This window comes from Urocitellus parryii, chromosome 8 (genome assembly GCF_045843805.1).
Source record: "Urocitellus parryii isolate mUroPar1 chromosome 8, mUroPar1.hap1, whole genome shotgun sequence".
NCBI lineage: Eukaryota > Metazoa > Chordata > Mammalia > Rodentia > Sciuridae > Urocitellus > Urocitellus parryii.
In genome coordinates, this window is record NC_135538.1 from 96,721,470 (window position 1) to 96,733,886 (window position 12,417).

Consider the following 12,417-nt stretch of genomic DNA (forward strand, 5'->3'; position numbering starts at 1 on the left):
ATAGTATTTCCCTTTGAAGTGCTACAGCCTGAGATGCATTTGGTGGGCCAATTTCAAAGGAATTGGAAGGTGACCTCAGCACTTTTCAGGCACCTAAGTGGCTTTGAACTTTTATTTGTTTTGAAGAAAGTGTCACATGAGCTTTCCACATTAGAAAACAACAAAAAAAAAAATTATCTTTGAAGCTTACTTACCTGTGAAGCCCTGATGTCTGCATTAGACTAAATTGACTGAGGGAAGGAAAGTAGATTTTATAGCTAACTTTTAAAAAATATCATCACTGTGAAAACAGTTTTGGGTTTTGAACAGATGGGTGCAAAACCTTATTTTGCAGCTTAGTGTACTTATGAATAGTTGGAAAATTATGTAATTGGCTAGTAAATGCATATTATGATAATGAACACTGAAATGGAGATCAGTTGATCAAGCAAAATTATATTTCCAGGCAAGGATAGATTGTTTTAATAAGGAGATTATAATAGATAATTGGGGAAACATGATAGTCTTAAATTCCTCATTTTGTGCTGAGAGCACAGGCCAATAGGAAACCCACATATGCCACTGAAAATTTAAATTGTACATTGAAAATATCTCTGAAACCTTTCTGTAGTAGATAAAGTAATGTCTTCTAAACATTATATGACACTTATATATAACCTAGAATGGAGCTGTATAAAATGATAAGCAATGTCTTCTAAACATTATATGACACTTATATATAACCTAAAATGGAGCTGTATAAAATGTGTTTCCCTGGAGGACTATTTCAATTAGAAATCAGCATTTCAAAGATGGACAACCATTAAAAAATCTTTGTCTCTATTCACTTGGTGGCATCTACAATCTAAATAAATTTTTTGCATAGGTAGGTATGTTTCATATATGTTTATACACACATATACATATCTAACAAATAAGGAACAAATGAAGTTCTTAAAGCCATCTTTGAAATCAGAGATTAAAGATTCCTGTCATATTATTAAATTTGACCATTATTTCAAAACTCATGGGTCCATTTAATGTACCTGAATCTTTAATATGCTTTATTATCTTCTCCTCTAACAAATGTTTTTAATAAATGTTCCAATTAATACACACATGTACATATTTAAATGCTTTGAAAGCCTCATAATAAGCTACTCTTATAGAAGAGTGCCACTATTTTTTTCAGACCATCAAAGAATAACTTGTAATATTCAAGAGAAGAGCTATTCATCAATCCCCAGTGTTCAGAACCATGTTTGACTAACAGTACATGTTCATTAAAGATTTGCTAAATGAGTAGTGAAGTGATTATTTTTCTGACTGTGCAAAAAGAAATAACTTCCTTTTCAATAGATTTTTATCACGTGGAACCATGAATTTACAAACCAAGCCTTCAAGAAAGTAGGAATATAATTCTGAAACAATTGTTTTAAACCTTAGGAGTATGAGTTGATGTCAGTGGAGCAGTGAACACATACAAAGAGAAGAGCTATTCACCAAGATCCTTAAAATCAGTAGTATGAATATACTTCATATTTACTTAAGTATACATGTGTCTATCAGAATATGTGGTTTACAGTCAATTTTTAAAAAACAAACAAACAAAATATTGGCATGATGACTATTATTTGTTTCAGAAATCATTTATTCATAACAGTTATATGTTCTGTATAATATTTCCATTGAGACATGATTCCAAGTTATTTTTTACCACATGTAAAACAGGATTTGCTGGACTTTCTCAGAAGAAATTTGATAGAGATAAATCAACTGGCCACATGGTTTTTCTGACTTTTTCTCCACTGTGATATTGGTTGTAGGAAAATTAAATATCACTGTTTACTTTTATAATTGTATTATTTGTTGAATTTAGGAGAAAGACAAGAAAAAAACAGATTGTGAATTAATCTCAAATAAGAGTGTATTTTACAGCAAAAGTTTTAAAATTGAGTTCAAATGTATTGGGCGTTTAGAGATACTTGAATTTAGAAAAGTGACATTATAAAGTGTACTTTCCTATGGTGTTTTTAGGTTTTGACTATCAGACATATCCCAAATTTTAACATCTTTACTTGGACATAGAATTATAAATATTCTACTTGACAGGACTCATGGAATATAAAATCATTTTAATAAATGATGTATCTATAGAACAATAAGATTAGAACCTGGTTGGAATTATTTTGTATTCCTCTAAAAACATTAAGTGATTAGCAACTACATTAAATATTTAAAAAGCTAATTTATGTTTATTGCTTAAAGGCAAGAAAAAATAATGTGCCTATTTTGTCATATCAATAGTAAATTGATAGCAATAACAATAATGGACAGGATTCATAGCTTTATAACTTTTTTTGTTAGTAGGAATTAATGCTCCTTCATTACTTAGGAATACATAAGAACTTTATGTGACAGTCCATAAATATGTAATGAAACCAATACCAAAATAGAGAAGATACTCCTGACACATGTTGAATAATAACTGAGTATTTTATCATAATTTATAATCTTCATAATCTTCAAGGATACCAGATTTTGAGTTGGAAGCTTTAGATTTACATGCAGATGTGATTTTATAATCTTGAACAAATAGTTTTATCTCTCTAGCTCTCAATTTAGTCATACATTACCTAAAAGATTCTGAGCAACAAACTTGAAGCTGTTTTTCAAATATTGTTAAGGAACTGTATAAGAAACACAATGTCACAATCTGTCCTCAACATACCTTTTTTTTTTCAAATTTTACTTTTTAGCCTATCTGCTCTGTGTTCCAGAAGTGATAAATTCCCATTAGGTGGGTTCCCATTAGGTGGGGTTGCTAGTTCCTGGTACACCCCTTTTCTCTTCCAGAATTCCCACTTATTTTTAATGCTTTGCTGAAATGTTCATAACTCCTCTGTAAACTTTTGTCCAAATGGCTAGGACTAAGTTTGTTCTCTCATTTGTGTTCCTAACACTTTGACTATATTAGATTAATATAGTGATCACACTATAAATATTTGTTTATTTGCTTTTCAGCCTCACTATAATGAATATGCTCAATTAGGGAGAGTCTACTTCTCTTCAGGCTGGCAAAATTCATGGCATACTCTAAATATTCATAATGTTGTTTGAACATTAAATAAGTGGGACACAAGACATTTATGAAATACACGTACAATATTGGAACTTTCCATTCATTTTTTGGTCTATATTATTAAAGGAAAAAAATTGTAAGATTGAAGATGATCCAGAAAATAAATATGGCAAACCAATTCTGATTTTATAAAGGAAGTGTAAATCTACATTTAAAAAAAGATTACTTAATATTTGGGGTAATAAAATTTGGATGAAATTGCTGTTTTTGGCAGGTCTAATGACAATATAAGATAATCCCAGTGTCCTTTTAATTTTATATTGCTATAATGAAAGCATATTTCTCAATTACTGATTTTTCCCCTTTTGTGTTCAAAAAAAGCACCAAAGAAGAATTATCAGAAATTCAAATATTCAAACATTTGTAAACAACGTATCTATAAACAATCCTTGGGGTACACTGTCTTTTAACCCATCTTTCTAATAAGCATAACTGTGCCCTTTTGTCACAAACAAGCACTCTACTATGTTTAAGTTGCCTAAATATGAGACAGGCAATACACTTATCCAAAAGAAATCACATTATTTTCTTCCTTTATGTGATAGTTTTGTTATTGCTGTATGCTATGTGAAATGCAGGATTACTTTCTATCATTGTTTGTTATATCTAGGATTGTGCCAGCACCAGGTATAGACAAAAATGTTCCCATTCTTACTAGTTTTGAACCAAAGGAGCACTTCTGCTTATTTAAATTTTGCTATTGTACATGTCAGATGGAAAAACAGAAGTGATTCCTAATTAACATAACTCCTTGATCAGATAACATTTATTCCAATGATAAAACTCATCAACTGATGTGTTGAGAAGAGAGAAAGCAAATTGGAATAATACCACTCAGAACAATACAAGTCCACATAGTCACCTCTGGTCGTGTTCCAAGGACATGTTTCCAGGATGTGGTTTTAAATCAGACAGCAGTTGCATTTGAGGTTCATCAGAGGATTTGAAACTTGAGACAACATGAGGTTCGACCATCTTAGAAGATGCTAATTATTCTAGAATATATTTTTTATTTGTATTATTTGACTGCTTTTTAATAGAATTTAAGAAAAATGAAAATAACAAAATTTGGACTATAGAATAAGCTTCTTCTTTCATTTCCTTTCTGAAAAATTTGGACACTGGAAAATAGTGCATATAACATTTTCAAAGGACTAAGGTGGAATTATTCTGTAAAATTGTTTTGGGTTTCAACTTGGTTTTCACACTTGTGCAAAACCAAATTAACAAATACCAGTGAGATACATAAGCCCAGCTTTATAATGACTATTTTTGGTTTTCAGGTGTAATGTTAATGTCAGCTCATGGGCCATAATATGCTTACCTCCCCAGCGCTCATCACATACTGTAAATAGAGTGGTTTTATTAGCTAAGCCGGGGAGCATGGTACTGCACTCCATGACGATGGCCTGAGGAATCATTATGATGCAGGAGACAATCCAGATGATGACGATGCTATTCCGGGCCCGCTTGGCTGTGCTCTTGAACATCAAAGGGTGACAGATTGCATACCATCGATCCAAGGCAATGCAGCTCAGTGTTAGGACAGACACAGACACAGACACAGTCTAGAGGAAGAGAACAAAGTACAGGAGAAGCATCAAGTGTCAAAAGCATTGCTTATAGCATATTTACCATATTACAAAGGTAGCACAACCAAGATTGCCAAAAAGCAATTCATGTAAGTGATTTCTATTTAAGGAAAGCTACGTAAAAAAAGAAGAAAAAAAATAGAAGTCTGTTACTAACATTACTATGACGATTACTATCATGATTCTGTTTTCCCACTTAGCCATTGACAGGGGAAATCATATCCTTGGATGGACAGAAATAAAACATATATGAGTGATATGAACTGGAAAATTCTCTTTCACTTAAAGACAATAACATAACATGTCTTTCCTTTAAATCATCATGTAGGGATTTGATTGAAATTATATTCAATTTTCATACTTGAATTCTGGGTACCTCATTTCATATTTTAAAATAATAAGGGATATTTGTACTTTGATATCTAATATGTTGCATCCAAATAAAGGCATGGGTCATGTGACAAGAGAATTCTATATATGGATCTCCTTACCATAGTTTGCTTACTGTTAGTATAAACAACTTGCCTCTTAACAATCAGATTAGGTTCACCCAGTCCAGCAGTCCAGATTTCTAAATACTACCACCACAAATGATTCTTTGTCTTGGAGCTTTAAGGAAATAATAAGCATTTAATCTTATTTCCACACAAAATGTAATATGTTTAATGGATTCTTCTATACTGAATGAAACATTGATCCTGATATTAGTCTCAAAATTCACCCTTAAAAATAGAGGGTCCTTCTTATTTTCTTCTTAGTACTAGTCATATGATGGATTACTTATTTAATTTGTTCATTTGTGTGTATGCTCCATTGCAACAAAACCCTATGGCAGAAAGAATTTTTTTTTCCACAACTGTGTCCTGAAAACCTAGCACAGCATTTAAAGTGCTTTATGTAATTAACAATTTTTTACTCAATTAATAGTGAAAAGCCTCAATGTAAAGTAATAGATATTATCCAATCATTTTCCTCTTCTTTTCTGTCTTAATTGTATTGATCCCATAGTGTGCAGCAAGGATAGGTATAATTGCTTCATACATAAGGATGCTCATTGTTAATGCGTTTACTACAGGTATAAATAAATGAAAGGGGGCTAAGATTCAGTGCAGAAGAGAAGAAAGGGCTTTGGGTTAACTGTTAGGGTGAACTGGTCTATTCTTACTCTTCCACCAGTGGACTACATAACATTGGGTCACACAATATTTTACACTTTGGGCTATGTGTGTGTGTGTACATCTGTTAAATGGAAAAAAATCAGCAAGATGAGATTTCTATCAACTCTGATTCTTTTGAATCTCTTTGGGAGAGAAAGAAGGTTGTAATTGGATCAATTCTAAAACTGGGTTTCCTAGGCAAGAAGCACATCTGGTAGTATTGGGTAAGTTACTCAACCTCTTTATTCCTCAGTTTTCTCCTCTATAAAATGTGGATGATAATAGCACACAAAATATAATTGTAGAGAGAGTTAGTTGAGATCAAAATATGAGCTCCAGACCATCACATAAGTGACAGGCTTATGATTCTTGATAATTTTTTTGTGCTATGTTAGAGTGCCTTCAACTAACACACACACACTCTCACTCTCTCTCTCTCTCTCTCTCTCTCTCTCTCTCTCTCTCTCTCTCTCTCTCCCTCTCCTCTCTAAATTCCACTCCTCCCTTGACCTATTAAAAATGAATCAAGTACTTAGAACCTCTTGATTCCATGGCTAACCCAGGAAATCCACTATGGCAGTCTTGATCTGCAGTTGATTTTATTTTCATATCTACTGGGTCAGGGCTATATTTATCCTCTCTAGCAATTAGAAGTGTAAAGTGTTCATCAAGGCTTAGTAATTTATTATTCATGAATTTTAATCAACCTGGATGAATGAGATAGAAGTAGCATACTTCAAACTTGAATGTCATTTCTAGTATTTACCACTACTATTATATACTAATAATAAATCCATACCAGCTAACTTGAAAGACTGATGTCCAGTGCCAAAGAGGTACCCAGGGTGCAGCGCCATCTGTTTTGTATAGTGAAGGGAGAGAATATGCTGGTGTGATCCTCACAGCAGAATCCATTGAATGCACCTTTGACAATCAGTGATTTAATATTCACTCTTGCTACATCCATATTTGCAGGTGTATAAGGCACACCAGTATGCAATTAACATCCAATTTACAAGATTTTCTTGAGGGGATATAAAATTTCATCTTACCTTAAGTGATTATAAATGAGAGATTTGTTGCTGCTTTTCACTTCTAGGAGTTTACTTCTGGGTGCCTTTTTCATTTACATGCTGATATTAGCTTGTGTCATCCTGATAGTAAGTCTTTGAGAAATGAGTCTAGTATGAATTATGAATGTTGTTGAATGTGAGATGATGGGAGCAGGTTCTGCCTTCAGGTTCTTGGTGTCACTCATCCTAGAGGCACCAATGCAGAGGGCAATGCTTGAGGACTTCCTTTGGTAGAAAAGGATCCTTTTTTATGCTAGCATAAAGGTATGCCAAAAGAATCTCAAAGGTCCATGACAGGTAGGAATAGAAATCTTGCCAAATCATAAATTTGGATGATAGGCACTAATAGATTAGAAGGTAGTAAAATATAACAACTGAAGGAGTAAGAAAGCCTGTCTTACCACCCTACATGTACCACCTACATCTCACTTGGATTTTGTTCTTTTTCTAGCAGTTCCTATGCAGAGCCCATTATACAGCGTTTTTTTAAAAAATAAATTCACTCTGAAAATAATCATCTGTTCCTGTCATTGAGTGAAATGCATGATTATTTTCAGTCAATATTCTACTAAATGTTAATGGTCTTGGAATTATAGAATTATTAAAATCTAAAAGGGTCATTTTAATTATTCAGCTAAGCTTTATTACGTTTGTGAGATTATTAAGTTGTTTGAGTCTTTGCCAAAGTGTTATAGTACATCACTCATAAATCTAAAGGTTGTATTGTATTTAGAAGAAAAAGAACACATAAATCATAGAGAATTAGTAAATGCCCTACAAATCTTAAGTGGAACCAAATAACCTTAAAACGTGGCTGGAAATTATGTAATGTTTTTAAATATTAAATAGGACATAAATATCACCTCAGAGATAAAATTCATTAGCTTCAGAATATCACATCTAGGAGAAAACTACTCAAGGTTTATTATCCATTGGCACTATTTGTGACATTTGGAAAACTTCTATGGAAAGGAAGCAATAAATATTGAGAATTCAGACGTAAGTTTTGTCAGTGCATGAAACTCTTTGTATGCTAAGAAGTGATGTTGAATGAGTGAATGGAGAGAATGAGTCATTTCCATTCTGTGGCTGCTCATTTGTTTCCTCCATGGCTTGTAGAGAAGAGAACCAACTGTGGAATCAACTAACTGGACCCTGTTTATACAGAAGTAGAACTGAGGATGCTCTTTTAACTGCAGGACTTGCAGTTAAGCATGAGGTATGGATGACCATTGTCAGTGAATTCAGGAGAGATGCCTGCTTGCATCACTTACTGGTTCCTTGCTGCCCCCCCCCCTGTGTGTCCTTTAGTGCTTACAGGACATCTGAAATACCTGCTCCATAGCAGGGTATTGTTATGCATCAGAATAGGGCTGCACCTGCTATAAGGTGATGCACCCCTCCTCATCACTGCATTCCCCACTAAAGCTTCTGGTTCACAGAGAAGACACAAAGACACTCTTAGTCAGCTGAAGAATCTGGGTAACTAGAGCCATTCTGAAAATTACAAGAGCCCCATCATTTCCTCCTGATGGTTAATGGCTCAAAAAATAATAAAAGTTTTCTGGAAGTACCACAGGCAGTTGAATATTGGAATTCTTTGCTCCTTAGAATTTTCCCAGTGCCTCCATGCAAATACTGTCAGAGGTACTCACTTGTCTGTTGTTCCTTTTACTATCTCTTGCAAAAACTTTGCTACAGTTCATTTTTTATAATCTGTTCATGGTTTGCAGCAGGCTGACCCAAACTAACCTTACAGTTAAACATATGTGCATGATGCTTACAACTTCTAGGGCATTTTCCACTAGTCTGCAAATGATGTCTGACCTTAAAAATTATCACTTCTCTTTATAAGAGGTCACTGAAGAACTATTGAGCTGAAAATCCCTTACAACATTTCAGTTCTAAAAGACCAAACAATATAATTTCCAGTAATGAGCTATTTGTGGTCTCCCCCAACTTTCTGTTACCAGAAGCCTATTTTCTCTTCCTGCAAATATTATTATCCCCGCCTGGAAAACTGGAGAGAATAAGACAAAAGGTGGAGGAAGACTATGGAAGACAGGTTGAATAGCCACCATTTCACTTACTGTCCAGTTCCTAAAAGGGAATTTATGTCTAAATAGTGTGGCTGTGGCCACTATCATGGGAAATTTTTTCCCCAAAGGTCTCAGAACTACAAGAAGAACTAGAAGATTACTCTCTTAAAGTATTTGTTTTTAAGGTCTTATATGGCAATTAAATATAGAAAACCTGCCCTTGCTGTTGACTAATAAAACATGCAATAACAATGTTGATAACTGAGGTTTATTGAGAACATATTATGTTTACAAGATCATCAGAGGGTAATCACTCTGCGAAGGCATTTATGTAAATTATCTAAGCAAACTGTTACAACAACATATGAGATAGATCTCATTAAAGATTTCATCCTTGTAAAATAAGTGAATTGCAAACAGTCTGAGTATTTGACTTGATAGCATGCCATTTGTGAACAGCAAAACAATTTCCAAACCAGGTAGCCCCAGAACAACACCAAAACTTGTTCACTGTAGTGCTTGACCCCCCTCTTAATTCCTCCACATGAAAAGAAACCGTTGTAAAAACAGATATCCTATTATTTGTACTGGAAGAAACTCAATCATTAATTTTTTCAAATTCCTTATTTAACAATGGTGAGATTAGAAATCAAAGAAGCCAAATACTTGTGTAACACTATAAAGATACTTTAACAGCTTTATGTCTCTATTTTGTACTCAGACCTTAACTTGTTTTTCCAGGAAAATCTCAAGTATTATCTTCCTTAAGTCTGCCAGTTCCCAGCAAAGTATAATTCTTTCTCTACTCATTAGTTTACCCAAGGCCATAGCTAGCTACTATTGAAAATATATATTTTTTGGTAGTGTCTGTGTTTGAATTGAAAATATATGTAATAAAAGAATTACCTGTAAGTAAGGGATCACTTTACAGAGGGACTGTCCGAAGAACCAGGTCTCTGTGATATCCACAACCAGCGTGGCAGGAAGGCAGGTGATGGTCACCAGCACGTCAGCCAGAGAGAGGTTGACGATGAAGTAGTTGGTCACTGTCCTCATGTGGTGGTTCTTCCACACGGCCACACAAACTAATGTAAGAAGGAAAGGGAACAGTAAGCAAGCAAAAGAAGCAGGGGTCAATAGGGAAATTCTGTCTATCTGGCTAAGACTTCTTAAAGTCCCTACATTGAATAGGCAAGGTCATGAAACCTGTACTGTTTTAAACTGAACTAGTCAATCTGTGTGGATGCTGAGTTACATGCACAAAAATCTGTTCATTTGACTTGCTACATAATTTTCGATCAATCATAAGGCTGTGTTTTTTCCCACTGGATTTTGAGTTGCAGCTATCAGAACTTAAAGAATAATCTTCTATTTAGCCTCTATTTTGCCAGCACTCAGCAATGCAGAAGGGCCTCAAAAAATATTTGATAGCTAAGATGAATTAGCAGCCAGTGGTTTTCAACCAACTGTTACGGTTTGCAACATCCATGATCTTTACCCAAATCTGTTAAACTGCATTTGGAATTTCTAACAGAGAAAAAGTCTTATCTTTAAAAGTCAAGAGCCAACAATTATTCAGCCCCTACTATTGCCAAATACTGAGCTGGACTGCTCATATACTTAAGTTGTTTAATCCTCACAACATTCCTAAGGGAAGACGTCACCCACATGCAAATGTGAGGTAACTGAGACACAGGGAATTCATGAGACTTGTCTAAGAACACATGGCTCGTGAAATAGAAAAATAGTTACTACTGGGATTTAGTTCCAAGTGAAAAGCTGGCTTTTTCACCACACAGGCTGCCTTCTTTCACAAAAATGAGGGAGTTGTAACAAAGCACATATAACTTTTGGAAACTCTATCCTCCCTCCTTTTTATTCTTGATGGTCTCCAAACATCAACCTCAAATCAAACCTGTTTTTCAGTACTCTCACAGCGGGCCTCCCTCATTGCCTTGTAGAACATCCCCAGTTTAAAAGCTGTGCTATCTCATTCAGTTGCTCTTTCCTAAAAGAACATCCAGTTCCCGTATTCTTGGTCTTCCACTTGTCTGGTGTGTGCAAAGTTTACAAAATCACTGGCTCCAAAATTATATAGGTGTCCATGTCTATTGATGGGTTTGCTTTACTGAAAGTAGCTGTGAATGTGTCTGGGGTATTATTAACCTATCAGAGATGTCACCCATGCACCCAAATGATACAGTGATTAGTAACCTTATAGAGGGTAGAAATAAAAGTACATTTTGTTAAACTTACATTACGGAGTAAGATTTTCTTTTTGATTAACATGTGCCATTTATTAAGAGTCTTATATTATAGGATATGCTTTTATCAGATTCTAAGGCTGAAATTGGCCATCAGCTATGAGTTGATGTCAGTTTAATAAACTACTTAGATTTCTGATGATTTCATTTTGAATATTTCACCTCTTTCTCTAACACCTGCACAGTAATACTGAGAAACTCAGGTGAGCCTTAACTAGGTAAATGATACTTTATTATTTTAAAATGATGCTGTAGCATGATTTATTTCTCATAAACACTTGAAACACACACACACACACACACACACACACACACACACCCTAGGCAACTGACAAACACATTGTCACAGTTTGTAAGAAGAAAATTGGCAAAAAAACATCATATTTCTGATATTTGTTCAACATATGGCCTAAATCATGGAAACTTGGATCTAGAAAAGGACATAGGCCTTGAAAAATGCAATTAGTTCTGGTTTGACTTTCAACTCTTCATATTTTGGAGATGAGGAAAAGCAGAAATGGTAAGACTATTAATGCACAGCATCTAACCAACATTAAAGGAAGTCTATGTTCCACAAACACTCCTTTAGTACTTATTGCATGCCATGCCTGTATAAGGTACTTTAAATTATAAACTAGTTTAACAACAATAGCACCATGAAGTGAATACTATAAGCATTCTTTTCAACATGAGAAACAAGAATAGAGAAGTTAACCTAACTTTAAAAACAACAACAACAACTATATGCATGAGAGCTTCTATTTAAATCTCATCCCCCCAACATGGTCATCCTTACATACTCCTTTTTGGGAGGCAGGTACTGGGGACTGGACTCAGGGTCACTCAACCATTGAGCCACATTCCCAGTCCTTCTTACATACTTACATACATACAAGTCCTTTTTCTTGTTGAGTTGAAACCTGCTTCTCTTTTATTTCTGCTTACTCATTTTTAATTCTTTCTTAGAACCCAAGGAATAGACTTTACGTAATTTTTAAACTTGTACCTGCATTCGTCTTCTAGGGCTACTTCAAAAACTGAGCATCTTAAAGCAAGAGAAATTTATTGTCTCACAGTTTTGGAGATCATAAATCAGATACCAAGGTATTAGCAGGGCTATGCTCCCTCCAAAATCTGCAGGGAAATCTGTCTTTGCCTCTCCCCAGATTCT

General features: G+C 34.5%; 1 protein-coding gene across 1 annotated transcript in view; it reads right to left on the reverse strand.

Annotated features, from left to right (window-relative positions):
* Positions 1-12,417, reverse strand: part of Hcrtr2 (hypocretin receptor 2) — a 95,491-nt gene that overhangs the window by 20,901 nt on the left and 62,173 nt on the right. Inside the window, exons 2-3 of the mRNA XM_026398956.2 lie at positions 9,889-10,067; positions 4,446-4,689 (exon numbers count right to left, since the gene is read on the reverse strand). Coding sequence (XP_026254741.1) covers positions 4,446-4,689; positions 9,889-10,067 — 423 coding nt within the window. The remainder of the gene's footprint in view (positions 1-4,445; positions 4,690-9,888; positions 10,068-12,417) is intronic.